Source organism: Sebastes fasciatus, chromosome 9 (genome assembly GCF_043250625.1).
Source record: "Sebastes fasciatus isolate fSebFas1 chromosome 9, fSebFas1.pri, whole genome shotgun sequence".
NCBI classification, from domain to species: Eukaryota; Metazoa; Chordata; class Actinopteri; order Perciformes; family Sebastidae; genus Sebastes; species Sebastes fasciatus.
The window spans coordinates 5,505,947-5,526,595 of NC_133803.1; the positions used below are offsets into that span (position 1 = coordinate 5,505,947).

At 42.6% G+C, this 20,649-nt stretch overlaps 1 protein-coding gene across 1 annotated transcript in view; it reads right to left on the reverse strand.

Annotated features, from left to right (window-relative positions):
* Positions 1–14,574: 14,574 nt before the first annotated feature.
* slc30a6 (solute carrier family 30 member 6) overlaps positions 14,575–20,649 on the reverse strand; it is a 71,888-nt gene continuing 65,813 nt past the window's right edge. The window contains exons 13-15 of the mRNA XM_074645590.1: positions 20,549–20,596; positions 19,345–19,413; positions 14,575–15,605 (exon numbers count right to left, since the gene is read on the reverse strand). Coding sequence (XP_074501691.1) covers positions 14,979–15,605; positions 19,345–19,413; positions 20,549–20,596 — 744 coding nt within the window. The 3' untranslated portion in view covers positions 14,575–14,978. The remainder of the gene's footprint in view (positions 15,606–19,344; positions 19,414–20,548; positions 20,597–20,649) is intronic.

Genomic DNA, 20,649 nt, shown 5'->3' on the forward strand with positions numbered 1-20,649 from the left:
TTTCCCAAACAGCTGTTGATCCCGGCTGTAATACTTGTGATGTTTCAGAATGCTGTTGATAATGTATTTCAGCACATTGCTTTGATGCAGTAGAAATCTGCCTTTCAGTTTGTTTTGGTCTGATGTCCTCTTGCTGTGGTGCCATGGGGTTAAGAGTTTTGAACGGTGCCAGTTTCCTCTTTTCCCTTTCAAAGTAAGAGTTCAGGCCATCTGGCTGTGAATGAGAGGAACCTTTTCCATCTGAGGCCTGCAAAACTTCCAACTTAGCAGTAGATGCAGCTAGCTCTGTTTCTGTTCCTTTCTCCTCCTTATCTGGTGTTCCTGTTCCTCCAATGCATGCAGTTCCTTTAAAGCTGCAGCTCTTTCTGCTGCTGCCTTAATTTGTGCCGAGGACATGATACTTGATTTATTAGTGGTGTCACTTTTGTTTGAACGTTCACCCACATTGGAAACACTGTCGTTAGGATTAACATCATCATGAACACCACCAGTATTAAAATCACCAATACCTTCATTTTCAGACACTTGGTCTCCATGGCTTAACACTCACTCTTTTGCATTAGTGATAATAAAGTCATTTTTGATCAATTTTGAGGTAAATATTGGGCTAATTTGGCAGTAATTCCAAAGAAATTTCAAATAGGTTACTTGCTAATTATTACCTAATTACCATGAAATTGGCGGACCAATGCAGTGGAGTAAAAAAGTACAATATTTCCCTCCAATGATGTTCAGTACTTGAGTAAATGTACTTAATTACTTTAGACCGCTGTTAGACACAAATTGACCAACGTCTCTATTTTGGTTTTACATCCAGCAGGGCAGGAAAAACAAGTAAACTAATGAGAGCATAGAAATTGGGACTGAGAGGGAGTGTGTGTTGTTGGTAGCATGTACACACGCACACACACACACACAAACACACCATCTCCATGATTACAACTCTGACTCTAAGTGTTTCCATTTGAACTCGATGGATTATGTCGCCGACTTTAATGTTCCCGCAGGACTCAGTGTGTGTGTGTGTGTGTGTGTGTGTGTGTGTGTGTGTGTGTGTGTGTGTGTGTGCATTGGATTAGTCTCTATTTGAAGTGTGAGGTCTGATCTAATCTGCAGGTCGCTGTAAACAGATGCAGTGATCCTGCCTGTCTGAACACAGTGTTCACTGGCAACGTTACACAACACACACATACACCCACACACACACACATACACCCACACACATACACCCACACACACACACACACACAGCAGATTAACACACAGCAGATTAACACGCTGATATCATTCTGTCTAACACCACTGCTTCCTATGGATGGTGGTGTAATAAAATACATACAGTACATTCATCATAATTGAAATGATCACCTCTGTAATAAGTGCATTGCAGGAGCAGGTGTCAGTGATGTCACAGGCCCCTCCCTCTCGGTTTTCTGCTCCAATAAGCACAGCCGAGGCTTCACTACACCGTGACCTCACTGACACTGCTGCCAGCACCAAACTGCTTTTATTATTATTATTATCTCCGCCAGAAAATTATATATTTGGTCATGAGTATGCATCTCTCTCTCTGTGCATCTGTCTGTCTGTCCACGGCTAATCTCTGCATACTGCTGTACCATTCAGTTTAACATTTTTGTGCTCATGTGTGACTGTATGGTCAAGGACCTCTCGTGGCTGCAATGATTCACACTTTATGAAAACATGTTTTTTATACCATCATTGACTGCTGACTCCTCACTACTCTTAACCCAATGGTAGGGGCAGTAAGTGATCAGGGTATGACAACTGTACGTAGGCTATATGGTAACTCGCTAAGCAAATGAAACTGAGCCGAGCACTGGCTGCCATGGAGCTCGTCTTCTCGTGTGCTAAGAGGAGAGCTAGTGAGCTGTTAGCAGCCGGTGGGCAGCAGAGTCCTTCGGTGTGTTTGGCCAACAGAGCTAACAGCTAACAGAACTAAACACACCGCAGGACTGACCGTTTCTGCTCAGAGGAAGCGTTAAACAGTTAACGTGAAGAGTTACACAGCAAACTGCAGTTTAGCCAAAGAACATATACTGCTAAGAAGTTAAAGTCAATTGCTCGTTCCATTGCAACATCAGCGCCCAGCAGCAGAGCTACGCTTCTGCCATTTTGGACTGAAAGCGACTACTGGATGACAGTAAAATGTCCGCCTACAAAGAGCCGTACAAAAGTTAAAACAAATTATTTCTAATCTATTGTCATGTTTAATGGCTCTATAATGTCCTTTGTTGAACAACAAAAATATTATAAATATGCATACTATTATAACTACTTATTTACTTACTTACCATGGATGTATAAGAGGTTGTGATCTGCGTGTTAGTAAACAGCATTAAAGGTCCCATATTGTAAAAAGTGAGATTTTCATATTATAAAGCAGGTCCTATATAAATACTGTGAAAGTATCAAAACGCTCAATCCACAGAGAAATACACACAGCCCGTATTCAGAAACTGTGCGTTTGAAATAAGCCGTCAGGGTTTCTGTACATTTGTGATGTCACAAATCTACAATATTTAGACAATTTCACAGTTTTAAACGTAAACATACTAAATGTGTCCCAGTTTATTTCCTGTTACAGTGTATGTGAATGACAAAGGCTGAAAGAAGTAAACATGGACCCAAGCTGTTTCCTAGCAACGCAATTCCGTTGGCATTCCATTGAAATGCGCTAAAACAGAGCGTTTCAGACAGAGGGTAAATACAGGTATATTCAGACAGACAGTATGAGAAAAATAAAGTGTTATTTGAACATTAAAGCATGTAAACATGTTCTAGTAGAAACCCAGAATACAAGTATGAGCCTGAAAATGAGCATGATATGTCCCATTTAAATTCTGTTGATGTCATGCTACTAGCGCTACTAGCTACTGGCCGATAGCCGGTTGTTTGGGAACAGAGACGTTAATACATCGACCACGGTACAGGCTTACGGCATACAGCCCATGGGTGTATTATAAGATAATAAAAGTGATGAATTACAGCCAATTTATAAATTTTTACAGCCGCATACAGCTAGCAGGAAGCTGGCAGAACCGGTAATGTCATATAAGCGTGCAGGGCGGTGCAGTCCCGTGGGTCTGATGCACTTTCATTATGCCGAGGAAAATAACTCGGGATTCAATGTTAATTTTACAACTTTTAGGACATGATTTAAATGAGGGCTATTTTAGTGTTCGTACTAAGAAGTTACCTAAAAAAAAATTATCACCTTATTTACAGACGTCTCTTTTGTATTCTTTCAATAAAACATTATAACAGCGGTCGCTGCAGACACACCTGGAGTTCACTTCTCTAGTTTAAACTTGTTTTCAAACATAATCTTTTTATCTGTACATTTCTGAAAACCTGTTGAGCCTCAGTGACTCCCACAAGAGCCAACCTCTCCTTGTACAACTAAACACAAACACTAAGCTGCCCTACTGCATCACTATCTTTTTCTTACAGTGTCTCCAAACACTCAGCAGAAGCACATGTTTGACTTAATGATATGATCATTAAACCAGATTCAAAGCCTAAAAGCAGCAGACGCTGTTTCCGGTTATGTGACGACGAACTGAAACTGAGCTTAAATAAATCCTCTTAAGCTGCATATATGAAATACATCAGGTTACACAATCATTATTATAATAGTACAGTCTTACTGTCAATATTACAGTTATAATGATACCACACGGATGCTGAATCATTGTTAGTTTTGTTATTACGTATATGAAATAAATAATACAATACACATTCATCTTTCTTTTTTTTAATTACGAGATTTATAAGATCATTTTAAGTATTTGTTTCATTACTGTGTATTACTACTTTTTATGTATTCATCTCATGTATATAATTCCTGATTATGCATATGCTTTGTCAACCTGTTTTTCAAAGGATGGTTGTGATATTAAACAGGCTGGGAACGGTTACGTCTGATGCAGAAACAAGTCAGAACCCAGACCAAATAAACCTTGAAGAACCCGTGTTTCTTCAGAATCAGCAGCTCGCTGCTCGCCACCAGGCCTCATGTGTTGTTTTGAGGTGTCTGACAGGTCGAGTCAAAACATAGACAGCGAGGGAGGAAGATGGAGAAGGAGGAGGAGGAGGAGGAGGAGGAGGAGGAGGAGGAGGAGGAGGAGGAGGAGGAGGACGAGGACGAGGAGGAGGAGGAGGACGAGGAGGAGGAAGGCAACTGGTGCTTCTCGAAAAAAAAAAAGAAAAGAAAAACACTCAGCCCAGAGCTGCTTCCAGGGTTTTTTTTGGACAAAGATGGAGGTGATAGGTGGAGATCAATAAAAAATACAGATCAGGGTGGAGGTGTTTTAACATGCAGCAGAGCAAACAGAGATCAAATATAGATACGCTGTCATTAACATATTTATATTTACTCCAGGCAGAGGTGACGTGTCTCTGCTGCTCGTACGAGATGTCGTGTGACTGTAAGGTGTTGAAAACGTCACGTCAAACGAGTGCTAATATCTGACTAATATCCATTCTATAAATAAATACAGAACAGTGTAGACCTACAGCATATTCTGTGTATTTTAACTGTATTCTCAAACACATTTATTCTGCTTTTGACAGTGTAAGATTGCAAAAATGCCAATTCAACTTTGGGTTTTGTACGGATTAAACAAGGGAGATATCAGTGAGCTTTAGATGAGTTTGGTAGGTGATTCTGCTGCCGTTCGACAGGGACAGGTTAGTTTTTTAGCTGTTGAAATGTCCCTTAAAGGGGGATTTGTCAAGTATTTAATACTTTTATCAACATGGGAGTGGGCAAATATACTGCTTTATGCAAATATATGTATATATTTATCATTGTAAATCAATTAACGAAACAAAACAATGACAGATATTGTCCAGAAACCCTCACAGGTACTGCATTTAGCATAAAAAATATGCTCAAATCATAACATGGCAAACTGCAGCCCAACAGGCAACAACAGCTGTCAGTGTGTCAGTGTGCTGACTGGACTATGACTTGCCCCAAACTGCATGTGATTATCATAAAGTGGGCATGTCTGTAAAGGGGAGACTCGTGGGTACCCATAGAACCCATTTTCATTCACATATCTTGAGGTCAGAGGTCAAGGGACCCCTTTGGAAATGGCCATGGCAGTCTGTCCTTGCAAAGATTTAGTGTAAGATTGGTGTATTATTTAGCCTCTTTTGCTAGTATGACATGGTTGGTACAAATGGGTTCCTTAGTTTTTCTAGTTTCCTATGATATGACCAGTACCTTCACTCTTTAAAACTGAGCCAGCTACAACCTAAAAATCGTAAGTTGCATGCGTTAAAGAACTTTGAACTTTAAAACCACTTTGACAGCCCTAATATACTGCAGTTGTTGTGCACATGACAATGAAGAACTTGAAACACTGGACCATTGACTGCAGTTTACTAATAAAAACTAGCCCCAAAAGGCCTCAGAGAAAGACTGAGTAAATGAAAAATAACACTGCGCAAATTGTATAATATTCGCCAGAAATACACACATACACACACACACAAAAAAAACACAGTCGACGGCGACCTCAGCAGTGTGAACCGGCTGTGTCAGGCTGACCCAGAAAGCCGCGACGCAGCACAGATCTCATTCATTTTCAGGGATTGTCAGCGCAGATTACAAAGGCTCTACCCCAATTGTTTTGTAACAAGCATGTGAAGTCAACACTAATACAAACGCCGCGGCTCTGAACTTCAAAATGCTACGGGACCTTTCTAGAGGCTTAGGGCCGTCGAGCACATTCAACGCTCAGGGAGCAGAAGCCCCCGCTAAGCTCCGAGGGCAAAGTACTTCTTTGATTGTTTGTTCAAAATCTCTTCCAAAAGCCACAGAACAAAAACAGAGGACAGATTATCCTCTTCTGGAGAGGAAATGAAATTCTTCAGATGAGGCACTTAAACAGGTTTCAGGATGAATGATGGGAAGCTGCTGTTTGGGTGGCTGAGTGTGTGTGTGAGTGAGTGTGTGTGTGAGTGAGTGTGTGTGCGCTGAGGGGAAATATGAGTGATGCACATTAACTACTTGTTAAAGGGACTGTTTGTAACTTCTTACACGTATAAATCACCCGAGCCGGTGTCCCACGCGCGCTTGCGTGTGGCTACGCTGTTCAGACAAGACTCCAACACAAACTACACGGAAGAACCAAAACCACAGAGTTCTATTTAGTGAAGCCCGTCTTGTTAAACAGTGTTGGCCGCGGTCGGAGGATGCGGGGGAGACCGTAGCTTTGGTCTCCAGGACCGGAGTCTCTGCTGTACTGTGCTCCTCTGATCCTCTGCCTTCCTGCCTTCACTCGGCTCGCTCCACCTCACGTGCATGTGCCCACACTCCACACTGCAGAAGAGTTAGTTTAGCTCTGAGAATATCTAGTGAATGTTCAGTGGACGTTTGTGCAGAAATAAATGCTGCAGCTCCTCCAGACCAACAGAGGTTTCCCGTGTCTTGAGAAGTGACGGGGCTCCGCAGAGAGAAACGTTATCGTCTCCGACCAAAACTCCAGTGTCTCTCCCTGTTCCCTCCGGCCGCGGTCGGGAGGCTGAGGCAGGAAAAGCCAACACTAGGATCAGCATTGATTCATGGAGAGACCTTCGTCTGGTCAGCTAACATTACTGCCAAGCAGCTGAAATATAGAGTGATATTGTGCTTTTAGCTGACGTGTGTCGCCTCACTGTTTTGAGCGATGCTCGTTCATGTCTATGTAGAGCGAGCACAAGCGCGAGCAACAGGACGCTGACTTTCGTTGACCTAACGGCCACAGGTGTCGCTGTTAACAAGCAATTTCTGATTCATACAAACAGTCCCTTTAAAGCTGTAGTTGGTTACTTTGACCAAATATGATAAAAGTTATTTTTGTAAAACGGTCACTATATCCTGACAGTAGTGCATGAGACATATTCCTCTGCCTCCTCCCAGTGCTCCTAATGGCATCTGCAAGATTTCACCGCGCCTAGAAGGAAAACAACCACTCAGAGCCGACCAAACGGTCAAACTAGGCAGCGCTGATCAAATATGAATCAATATTATGTTACTGTAATGACTAATCCTCGCCTCAAATGTTTTCAATGAGAAAGTCTGTGACCCGCCTGCCTAGTCGAGCCAAAACCAGGCACCGCCTACCGGCCTGAGCAAACCTTCTCATCGTCCAGCTAAACAGTACGCTGAAACATGTTTCTGAAAACATTTGAGGCAAGAAATACAGGAGCAGAATATTGATTCATATTTGATCGATACAGCATAGTGTCTGTCAATATTGTGCGTGGCAATATTATATCGATACACGGAAGTCAAGTATTGATCTTTTATTACATAAAGTATTAACCTCTTAACAATCCGACGGCCCGGCTAGTCTGTCTTTCAGAGTTGCAGCGGGCTCAGTTTTAAAGCTAAAGGGAAGATTCTGGTGTCGTATGAAACTAGAAAAACCTGAGGAATCTATTGGTACCAACCATGTCATACTAGCTTGTTGCAAAGGAGTTACATTTTGGCAAAGAAAAACTGCCATGGCCATTTTCAAAGGGGTCCCTTGACTTCTGAACTCAAGATATGTGAATGTAAATGGGTTCTATGGGTACCCACGAGTCTCCCCTTTACAGACATGCCCACTTTATGATAATCACATGCAGTTTGGGGCAAGTCATAGTCAAGTCAGCACACTGACACACTGACAGCTGTTGTTGCCTGTTGGGCTGCAGTTTGCCATGTTATGATTTGAGCATATTGTTTTATGCTAAATGCAGTACCTGTGAGGGTTTCTGGACTATATCTGTCATTGTTTTGTTTCGTTAACTGATTTCCAATAATAAATACATACATACATTTGCATAAAGCAGCATATTTGCCCACTCCCATGTTGATAAGAATATTAAATATGAATAAAAATGGGTTCTCTGGGTACCCACGAGTCTCCCCTTTACAGACACATTTTTAACAGATAAAAAATGTGTGATTAATTTGCGATCAATCGCGATTAACTATTTTAATCGACTGACAGTATTCATATTTTAGCAAATGTTTTATGAAGGAATTATGCATTCAACATATTTGTGATACACACAACGAGATATGGTGAGAAACACCGAACTGTTTCCAAGACATTTCCACAGGGCAGCTTCATTTCTCTTCGGCAGGGAGCAGGAGTTCAAGTGTGTTTTCAGTGAGCACCCAGTAGGCTAATGTTTGGCACTTCCACAGTCGCTGCATCTTCAACACATCTTGGAACGAAGCCCATGAACATCCACCTTGTTAACCGACTAAACTCCTGGGAAAACAGAGAGCTTCCCTCAGCGGGAAAATGCGCCTGATCTTCTTCTCCTCGTTAGATTTGAAACAAACCCAGTGATCAATGAGTACTGGTCCGGAAAAAAAGGGGAACTTGGGTCTATTAGTGGTTTTCGGAGACCAGGCGGGTCCCTCAGTAACGGGGTCAGGAGTCTGTTGGCGTCCTAACACGTTGCGACTCTGCTGGACTCGAAACTGTCGCCTCACCTCAGCCTCACACGGCGGCCCGCAGCGCCGCCCATTCATTTGAATGTTTTCTGGGCTGATGAGGATGCGAGGTCGGCGAACTGCGGGCCAAAAGACTAACATGATTGCAGGGGACAAAATAATGACCAGACGCTGCAAAGTTGCTAAAGTGTGTCATACATTATTATTATGCAAGCAGGGCAGCGTGTGGCTGGACTAAAACAAGGGAAGGGACATCGTTGGGTTTGTGTGGTTTGCCAAAAGAGGCGTCCAAATGAGCTCAACGTGCCGATAGCTGACGCTTCCTTCCAATTTAACGCTTTGGTGAAGCTGCTTTTGGGTTTTCTCTCTGCTAACAGAAGACATCCTCAGCTCATTGTTTATCCATCACTACTTTACCGTCACCAAATTTGGTCAGACCTGGTCTGCATGTCTGATTAAAGCACTTGTTGTACAACCTGCACTGAAAAAATAACATTTAGCCACACGGCCGAGCTGTAAACTAACAGCAGCTTAAGATCCGATTATCTTTGAAACAGCAGCTGTGTGGAAGAATTAATGACAGTGGTGATTTTAGACTCTTTTTAGGGGCGCTCAAGCACACCTAAATTTAATCTCTCACCCTTACCAAATACTAGAAAACCTAAGAAATCCATCGGTATCAACCATGTTATGCTAGCTTATCGGGAAAGACGCTAAATAATGCTACAAAGTTAGGCTAAATTCTGGCGAGGGAAAACTGGCAGGGCAAATTTCACAGGTGGCCCTTGACGTCTGACCTCTATAATCTGGATGAAAATGGGTTCTACTTGTACCTACAGGTCTCCCCTTGGGCCTTTACATACAGTACATGCCCATTTAATGATAATCACATGCAGTAAACCCCCGCGGCACAAAAACACTGGCGCTGCGCTGTTATGAATCTCAGAGAACCTGAGATGGAGAGGGCGGAGGAGAGTACCAGCAGCTTGTGAGAAGCTACGGTATGCATTAAAAAGTACCGCTTTGTACTGCGGCGTACCGCTGCGTACTGCAGCGTACCGGCCCACTTCGAGCACTGGTCCCCCCCAGTGTTGATCAAAATCTACGCACTTCATTGTATACATGTCACATTCTCATTAGTGGCTGAGCCCTCCTTAAAGGTCTGATCCTACAATTGCCACTGGTTCATGATGTTTGGGGGTGGGGGGTTGGGGAATAATACACATTTCCCTGCAGTCATCCCTTATATACTGTACCTGAGGGCTTACTTGCTTATCAGCTCTGTAAACGGAGATGGGAGTTTCATCTTGACAACAGATGCTGTGAGGTCAGAAGGTCACAGAAGGTCACTTCGGGATACGATGAGAAGAAAAGGTTACCCACGATGCCTTCAGGGAGCGAGAGAATACGCTGCTGGAGCAGAAAGACTCATCACACCCTGATGTAGATCAGTGACGCCTGGAGGAGCAAATGGATTACAGAGAGGTGACCGAAAGTTTCCCTGAAATATTAACAAGGGTTTGTACAGAAGGTGAAAGGAGCATCTTGAATCACCTTCCTCTTTCTAATTATAACATACAGTAATGTATCAGTGCGAGATCTACACTGTGAAGGCTCATTAAAGTCTAAACTTATGAGTTTCACCGCCTCCAGTTTCAACCTACAATTTGTAATTTGAAACAAAATCAGCCCCTTAAAGCTGCAGTGGGTAGGATTGGAGCAAATATGATTAAAAAAAGTTATTTTTATAAAACGGTCACTATATCCTGACAGTAGTACATGAAACAGGTAATCTGAAAAAAATCATCGGTGTCCTCCGGTGCTCCTAATGGCATCTGCAAGATTTCACAGACCGGTGGAAAACAACCAATCAGAGCCGAGCTGGAGCCTTGCCGTCTCTGAGCAGCTGTCAATCACTCGTGAACTCCGACCAAACAGTCAAACTAGGCAGCGCTGATCAAATATGAATCAATATTCTGTTACTGTAATGCCTATTTCTCACCTCAACTGTTTTCAGAATCATCTTGTAGTGTACTGTTTAGCTGTAAAATGAGAAAGTTTGTGACCCGGCAGCCATGTTGAGATCAGTTGAGGAAATACAAAGCACCGCTCACCAGCCAGTAACAAACTTTCCTCCATAGCGACGCGCTCAGCTCACCAAACCTGGACCAAGCTGTCAAACTAGGTGATCTAGTTCTAAAATTAAAGGAGATTCAGCAACGGCATTGCCTATTTCTCTCTTAAAAATTTTTTCAGAAGTATTGTTTTGGTGGATAGTTTAGACAGAATAACAGAAAGTTTACGAGCAGGCCGCCACTTTGTTTCCTGTTTGAAACAGCGAGCAGAAAACCAGGGACCAATCAGGTACTGTACGACAGGGCACGCTTGAGTAGAGCAGCGTGTCCTGTAGTGTCTTCGCCGAACCTGGTGGACATGTAGCGCTGGGTTTAATATTATAGACATGACCACTGACTAGTTGTGTTACAATTTAGCCACAAATTCACAGTGACTGTACGCGGTCCAGACCTGTACTCAGTTTGGAGCGAGTCTTGTTTTTTTCCAAACACAGTTCCTGACTTAATGTCAACAAAATCAACAGCCAACAAATTCTACTTTTACAAGATTGAAAACGTTCAAAAATTAGGAAAACAACAACACAGTTACATCAACTGTTTTCAATTAAACGTTGCGTTTTTCCCACCGTGACAACTAAAAAGCACCAAGATCAGAAAATGTGTATTATATTTTGGACTTCCAACCTCAGAAAACAAATTAACATACAAAACCAGAACATTTCACTTCTTTTTCTCAACTTCAGGCCAGTCAGTCACAGATCGCAGGATCATTTGCTGCTCATTCCACAGAAGAACAGATGATGAGAAGAAAGCTTTTATCAGCTGTTTTAATAACAGAATATGTCTCATTACGGCTGAGTGTCGTTAAAGCTTCTAACAGTAGTGTTCTTTATTTATTCCACCGGTTTAAAGAACATTTCTTCGTGATATCGTTTACTCTACATACTGTACTGTATGCTTGATTTCTCAGCTCTGATGTAACAATTCAACATTTTTATGTGTTTCAGGTTTTTTTTTTTTTTAATCCCTGAATGTGAGAAAGGCACCAGAAGCCTGTGACCTGTAAGGAATGAATAAACAAAAAGAATGACCGTTTTGTGACACCCAGCCCAATTCAGATTAAAAACATAAATAAAAAGAAACCCATCGACGTCCCAGTCAAATATACACTCCCAGTAGAGCACATGAAATGATCCTCTTCATGAAAAAGGCTCCAATCAACCAACTTTTCTTCACAATCCTCCGAATGTAACTTCAAAGATTTGAATATGTATAGACAAAGCTTGTAAAAAATGTGTTTTTAAGAGTAGATTGGGTCTGCAGACAACATGTACTTGGGGAACGATTAGTCAGTCATTTAACAGAAAATGTCTAATGTGTTGGTTCCAGTTTCTGAAATGTTAGGGTTTATCATTACTTCTTTTTATTTGATAGTAAATTGAAAGTGTTGTGTTTTGGACTGTTGGTCGTACAGTTTAGGAAATTGTTATGTTGCATTTTCTGACACATCGTAAAACCAAATGATTCATCTTTTAATCAAAAAATAAACTGCAAATTATTCAAATAATTGTTAGATCAAACCTTAAACATGCTATGATTTTGGAATGTTTTTAATTTGATTTTTCTAAGTTTTCTGTTCTGCACTCAAAATGGTGAAATTTATCCAAAATTTAAATGGGAATTAAAACGTTCAACTAAGTTAAAGCTTCACTAGGCAGTATATATTTTTGGCATCATTTGGCAAAAATTCCATAATAACCTTTCAGCATATTGTAATTCAAGTGTTCTGAGGAACTTCTGCTCCTCCTCATGGCTCTGTTTTCAGGCTTTAGAAAATCTAGCTTGTGACGGGAGACTTTGACCAATCACAGGTCATTTCATTGAGAGAGCGTTCCTATTGGCTGTGCTCCGGCTGGTGGGCGGTGCTTGGTTTTGGCTTGACTCTTTTAAACATGGCTGCTGGGGTCACAAACTTTCTCATTTTACACATAGGACACAGAGGCACATGATTTTTTTTTTTTAGATTACCTGTCTCATGCACTACTGTGAGGATATAGTGACCGTTTTATAAAAATACATTTTTTTAATCATATTTGCTCGATTTCTACCCACTGCTGCTTTAACTGGTTTACTAAATTAATTTAAACTCAAATGAATAACTATATAACAAAGATGACAAATGTAAGCATTTAACTTTTGTGGCAAGAGCGCCGCCGTGTTGCATGCGGTACTCTAGCCTGTGACGTCATGAGGTGGGTTAGCTCGGCTCATGGATGTACTGCAGTGCTGGCTAGTGGCACTGAAAGAGCCCTCCGACAGACGCCGTCTCTGCATCTCCTGTCCTCCCCCCTCTCTGATCACTCTAAAGTAACGCAAGGCAATGCATACAGTCTGCTGTACTGTACACATCCAACTCTGATGTATTCAAAGTCTGTTACACACTGTCGGAGATTTGTTTCTTCTGTATTTGTCAGTTCAAACTGTGTTGCTTTTAGCCTGATTTATGACTGTAACTTCTTCCTATTTTGGTGATATACGATCTGCGCACTAAGCTTTGATTGGTCAGTAGGGGGTGCTTTTACACGAGTTATCTCGAATATAACTTGGGCTGGGGTCAAAAAGTCCTAAAATGACGTCCTAACGTCTTTTCCTGACCACTTCGTCATGAGGTCAAGAAAAGATGTGAAGGAGAATTCAGAAGGACTTTAGGAAAAGACAACCGTGGTGTTGAGAGAATCCGACTGCACTTACGCTAGGCTCAGTAATTATGATGCGACAGTGTTATTCTGCCGTGGTGAAACTACAATGTTCTGAAGACGGACTAGAAAAGGCGCTGCTCCCCTCTGTGCGTTCTTAAACAGCTCCTTCAGTGACAGACTGCTTCAGCCGCGGTGTGTGAAAGAGAGACACCACAGGTCCTTCTGCTGCTGGAACACTTAACATCAACATGTAATAAAGGATTATCTGACCTAACGTGGACAACAGGTGAAAAGCATCACTTCATTACCAAGGCTGGAACTGAAATAAAAAGGAATAGTCTATAGGCTACCACAAAGTCTATATGATAAATACTGAGTTACTGTTTGAGTTATGGTGAAGGAGTAGAACCCTTAAATGTATATTTCTTCCTACTCCTTTTCGGACGTAATATTTATTTATGTTGATTATTTGTTTGCTATATGTTTACTGTTCAATGTATTTGTTATTCTTATTTTTTTACTTATTTGTTACATGTTCAAATTAAATAAATAGAAATAAAGTGAAATTAAATGTCCACTCATATTAATCAACATGAATCCCAATTAATATATGACTGTATGAATATAATATGCAAGATGAGCATATTGTTTGTTTTCATGAACGGCCGAATGGTGCGCCGCTTAAAAAGTTGAGGCCGCAAGGAATTGTGGGGCGGCATCATCTCCTTCCTTTAGGTAAAGGATGGTCAGGTGTATCCTATGCTAAAGGAGATAAGAAAGGAAGCATTGAAGCTCCTTTCCTTTACTGAGATACTTCCGGGTCATTTCACTCCGTTAGGAACCTTCCTAAGCAAAAAAAAGAAAGACTTTTTGACTGCAGCCCTGCTCTGGAGGTGTACAGCATCAGTTACCATGGCGATCTACCCTGGTAAGACATGAACCACCGTCGTAGGACTGAAAACCGTGAAGGGTTAACCCTGAAGTTACCTCGTCAACCGCAAATCCTGGTTCGTAGTACAGGCCTCTGATGTCTCAAAGCTTTTATTTTTAATTTTTACTGAAGATCAAACTGGAATTTTCTTCTTGATCACCGTCCTGTTTTGTAAATCTCCCTCAGTTCGGTCGAGCAATTCTTTTCTCCTCGTCTCTTTTGTAAAATCTCTTCTATCATCATTCGTAGGAGACTGGAATCTCATCGGTGTTGTCATCTCTGACCTTTGACCTCCTGTCTACTGGTAATGTTAGTGATGGAGGAGCTGAAACCAGTTTTACTGTGAATCACTTTGGATTCTAGTGTCCTTTAAATGCCTGAAATTTAAAATGCAACACCGGATTGTTATTTAATTCAACACTTTATTTCCTCCCAACAGGAATGCTGTTTAATGGTGTTGCCACAAAAAGGTTTCCTCACAGCCTGTCAGCCCTGCAGTGAGGTCGCTTCCCAAGATCCTGATAAAAAAAACAAAAAAAAAAACACTCAAACATACCAAATCCATCCACAGTCAACCTGTTGGTCCCCTTGTCAGCAAAATAAATACCACAATATATTTGCCATCTTCTCTTCTAAAGTCAGGGGAGGCTCACACTACTAAACTTTAATCTGCAGTTACCATCTTAAATGTTTTAGTGTCTGCCGTCCAGCCTGGACAGGGAAATAAACGTCATCCGTCTGAAATATCTGAAGAAACTCGACCTTCAACATGAATGAAAGTATCTGTAAGTAATGTTCTGGCACAATCAGGGTTGGTATTGTCTGTACTGCGACTGTGAAGGCAGAGGGTTGTTGGTTCCAAACCGGAGCGGCGCCGTCGACCCTCCGAAGGCAGTTCTGTAGCTCTGAGAGGAAGGCACCCCGCTCCCACTCACACCCAGTCCAAACCCTGGTCCGAGACCCTGAGCACCGAGTCCCAACCCGCCACCGCCGGGCCGCACTACGCCCTGACTCAGCATCCCCGCGTAGGGAGACGCTCCGTAGGTGTGTCCCACGCCTCCGTAGGGCCTGTGGGCGTGGGGTCCCACGGAGGGCAGGACCACCGGCTGCGCGTTCCTCCCCGGCGTGTCGAAGGCAAACTCCGGAGGAGGGCTGCTGGGTTTGGAGGGCGTGGAGGTCAGCGGGTCCATCTCTCCTCCTGAAGACAAGAGCAGAGGAGGAGTAGAGGAGGAGGAGGAGAGGGCGGCGTAACCTTCAGGACCCTGAGGGGGACCAGATGAGGAGAGGGTCCCGGTGAGGAGGGGTCTGGTCCAGTCGTCTTTAAAGATCTGGACGGTCAGAGTGGAGACGAGCGGCAGCAGCCGGTTGGTGACGTGAGCCAGAACCAGCTGCTCGTTGGCGTCGCGGCGGATACGAACGTGTGCAGAGCCGGCCTGAAACAGAACGGTAGAGGGGGGGAGTGAAGAGGGGCAGAGGGGTAGAGAGACCAGGGAGAGAGGGCACAAGGGAAATAAGTCAAATATGTTTTAACATTTGAAATCATTTCAAAGCAGTTATTACAAAGTGATTTACAAAAAAAGAGGAAAAATGTCTTTGTCTTTTGGCTGCTGGGTCGCCACAGAGGATCATCTGAGAACCTATTTTATGATCCGCATATTTGATTTGGCGTAGGTTTTACACTGGATGCCCTTCCTGATGCAACATGCAAACTCCACACAGAAAGGTCCCGCCCAGACCGGGGATCGAACCCTGTACCTTCTTGCTGTGAGGCGACCCCTGTACCACCGTGCCGCCCAAATGAAAGTCCTCTTTTTTTTTTTTTTCATCTCGGGCGCTTAAGTTATAGGTCTTGTGTACACAAGATAAAAACATCCAAATCATCTTTTCAGGAGTTTTGGTTAGTAAATTTTAATTCTGGACCTGCGCAGGTCAGCAGCTCTTCCTGTACAGAAGGACTTGACTATGTAAAGGCTCAGTTTTACAAAGGACATTTGTATAGTTAGATAGAAAACTTAATTAATCCTGGCAGAAAATGTCACTGTTACAGCAGCTTGAAGCAAAAAAAGATAAAGAAAGAGCACAAAAAGATACAATACTCCATGTCGTCTGTCCTGTTAGTTCCAGTAATTAAGGACAAGGCTGGTACACTCACACTTACCAGTTGCTAATGGGCTTTATACATAATAATACATAATAATAATTCCATTTTCAAAGCAACTCAGACTAGATTTTATTGTTCAGTGATGCTAGCCTGTATCTGTCAGCCGTAAAAAAAAACTCCAACAGCTGATTAAATAATCATCACAATGACTCCATGACCTTCATCGCAGCACGTCTCACCTCAACATTCAGCCTTTCAGTTCTACCTCTGACCCAAAAAACACCAAACTGAGGTTCTCATTTCCTCCTCGTTTGCTAATTTTAACGTCAACGACCTCGAAAGGACAGAACACACACACACGCACACGCACACACACACGCACACACATACCCACACACATACCCACACACAGAGTCCCCTGTGGGGCAGAAGTGCAGTCAGAAGGTCAAATCAGTTTGGACAGCTGCTCTGTTAGCGGTGGGCCAACAACCAACAGTTGTGTAACTGTAGCAACATCAGTCACAACAACAACGGGAGCAGCAGCAGCAGCATCGATAACATAAATACTAACAACTAGAAGCATCAGGGCTGATGTAAACAGAGGACGCTGCTCCACCCGCAGGCATCAGGAGGTACTACACACACACACACACACACACACACACACACACACACACACACACACACACACACACTCACAAACACAGAAACACACACACAGCATGGAAGAGTGGCACCAACATCCCTGATTTAAAAAAAAAAAGAGATCAAATCTGTCTAATAACCGTCTCACACACACAGATATACTGACCGCAGGACATCAAACAGAAATACCAAAAATCATGATATGAAAATGTATGTGTTCTCACATAAAACCAATCAGAGATCATTTGAAGTTTTTATTTTTAGTTAAAACAAGAATGTGTTTGAATTGTATTTAAAGTGATCTAATTTATTATTTTGTTTTTATTTATTTACTCCAGAAAAGGGGTCTGGTGATGTATTTGTGCTACGTTAACAGCTCTAGCGTTGCCTGAGGCATCGTATTGCCGCCGCACACGTAGTCTGCGTAACTTTATTGAGTTTCCGACAGACCGTGTGTGTGTGTGTTGGTGGTGAGTGTGAGGTTGTTGGTGGAGTTCTAAGTGTAGCAGTGTGTGTACATTGCTCCGCTCAAGCGAGCTGGAAAGACGGGAGTTAACTTCCTGTATCCTGCAACTCCGGCTCCGCCTCTTAAGGTGGGCTGTTAAGGTGGACCAGCTATTTTTCCTTAAAGTGACGAGCCGCTGCTCTGAGTTTTGCTCAGCTTTTTAATTCATTATTAATATTTCTTTTAACCGTTTTAACCGATAGCGTTAATCGGTTAAAATGCTTAATGACGGTTAACGGTTAAACGGTTAATTATTAACATCCCTAGTTGCGAATGGTCGCGAGCAGCTCTCTCCCGCCAGTAAACAACATTAGGGTGTAGCTTTATTGACTTCCGGGTGGAAACAGTCGGGATTGTACAGTACACGCTGTACAGCGCCAGAAACAGGTTGAGATAACGAAAAGGAAAAAAAGTGTGAAAATTGCCATAAATCAGTAGAAATAAGGGAGAAATGTGACCCTGGGAGGAAACCGGGAGAGGGCGAAGAAAAACGGGAGTCTCCTGGGAAAATCGGGAGTGTTGGCCAGAATGACGTGCTTCTCACACAACTGCAACGTCCACGATTCGATTCCCAGCCAAGGGAGTTTTGGTGCATGTCATACCCTTCTCTCTCTCCACATCTCCTGTCTGTGTCTCCATCACATCACATTTTAAAATATGGGCGAAACTCTTTCTTCTTATTCTAAAAAAAAAAAAATTTAACAAACGAACCAAATAATTCTCAAAACAAGGCCTACTTCCATTACTTGGTGTTTATGAAGCTTTCAGACACACAGTAAGTGGACACATAATAAGCCAAAGCCAAACATAGTAAATGGTCCTTGGGTTGAGAATCTTTTGCCAAACGCCTATTTTCCATCGGGAATTAACATTCAGGGTCAACAACAGTTCAGTTAAATAAGCTACAATTAATAATCTGCCTTTTTGCAGAAACACACTCCGCTCTCAGAATTGAATGCAGACAGATGTTGGTGTGTGTGTGTGTGTGTGTGTGTGTGTGTGTGTGTGTGTGTGTGTGTGTGTGTGTGTGTGTGTGTGTGTGTGTTTGTTTCCGAGGACCTCAGCCCTGGAAGCCAGCTGGGCTTGTTTGCTGTCGCCACAACAACGTGCAGACGACTACGACAACTCGACAGATAACAACAGTGTTCCCTCCAAAAAAACTGGAGACGGAGAAAGAGAGAGAGAGGGAGAGAGAGAGAGAGAGAGAGCGAGAGAGAATATCTCCGCATGAATGACTTGTTCCTTCTTCTCGTCTGGGTGAACAAATCCCTGCTGATCGTCACTCCGAACGGACGAATGACAGAGAGGGGTGAACGAGACGAAGGAGGGGGGGGGAGAAACAACTAGAAACCAATACAGAGACGAACAAAAACACACTAACTAACTAACAGGAGGATGGAAGGAGTGAGGGAGAGAGAGAGAGAGAGAGAGAGAGGATAGAAAACAGGATGGAGACGGACAAAAAGTCAGAGGGAGGGATGGAGGGAGCTTTACATCGATCTGAAACGAATGAATTGCTAATTTATTTAGGAATTTGCTGCCCTAAATCCCAATAACTCACCTCATTACCTTTACTTCTTGCTCACAGGTGCATTTTCTTGAATAAAGTTCATCAAATTGCCACAAACAAAGTGGCACATGACAGACCTGGGGTCAGGTCGTATTATTATTATATTAGGAGGAGTGGCTGGTTTCTGGGTCTCTGGAGAAATAATGGAGTTGCTGTATGCACTGTACATACACAATGTAAAGAGCTGAGTCTTCATCACTTTCAGCTACAACTAAATAAAATCCTATTTTAACAATAATGTGTTTGTTTCAGCCAATTAGAAAGAGCTTTTTTAACTAACAGCTACAAATATGTAACATGGAAAACAGCCTCATGTCCATTTTTTCTGGTTTCTTTGGCGGGGAAACTTACCAGAGATCCGAAGCCGACAGTCCAGAAGTGCTCATTCCGAACCTCCAGCACTCCGTCCAGAGTCGACACCTGATTGGACACAAAGTGGAGCCATTAACCAATAAGAACCACATAATATGAAACTATAAAAAAGTAATCCATCGGTACCAACCATGTCATGGTAGCTTGTCGGGAAAGAGGTTAAATAACGCTCCAACGCAAAATTTTAGCAAGGAAAAACTGGCATGACCATTTTCAAAGGGGTCCCTTGACCTCTGACCTCCACATATGATAATAAAAATGGGTTCTATGGGTACCCACGAGTCTCCACTTTACAGACATGCCGACTTTATGATAATCACATGCAGTTTGGGGCAACAATTAAAAACAATTCATTCATTTCTAATTTATGACTAGAACAATTTGACGCACCGTGCTGAGCTGTGAAATCTTCAGATTTCCAGCTTTCAGATGATGTACACCACTTCTATGTGACATCTACTGTTGACCTGCTATCTCCCCCTACAGACCTCCTGTACCCCCCTACAAAAGTCAAAAGCTGGTCTATTGTGGGTCTAAGAGGGTTAAAGTTATGTAGCTGAGGTTTGATTTAAAAACAGGCAGTGTGGGGGACAGCCCAACATGTGGAGCTTTGGAGCTGCAGCTGTAAAGGCTCGGTCACCCCTGAGCTTTAACCTATAGACCTCGGGACAGTCATAAGCAACTGCTCAGTGGATCTGAGTGTCCTTGATAAAAGATGTGGTTTTAAAAGGTCTGAGAGAGAAGTTGGAGCTTCCCCATTTAACGATTTATATGTTAATAATAAAATATTAAAATCAATCCTAAAACGCAGAGTGAAGAGAAGCCAGAATAGGGGAGATGTGCTCACGTTCACGTGTACCAGTTAATAGACGAGCTGCCGCGTTCTGAACAATCTGCAGGCGAGACAAAGAGGCTCGGCTAACACCGACCTAAAGTGCATTACAATAATCAAGATGTGTGGTGATGAAAGCCTAACTGTGGACTGACATCTGATTTATATCAGTGAAGCTTTAATGTCTCCGAGGGGTAATTTGGTTAACAGACAGCAGGCAACAACGATTATTGCAGAAAGAATACAACAGTGAATAAAACTAACAATCAATACAAAAAAAACAAGTACACACAAATACACAGAAAGCAGACATACAGTACGTTGAATTAAACGTTAAATCACTCCTCTCACCTCTCGGAGCAGTTTGTCCAGTTGGCCGATGACGTGTGACGGCGTCGTCTGTGAACGAGAGAGGACAGAAACTCATTGTGATCACACGCTTCCTAAAGTGT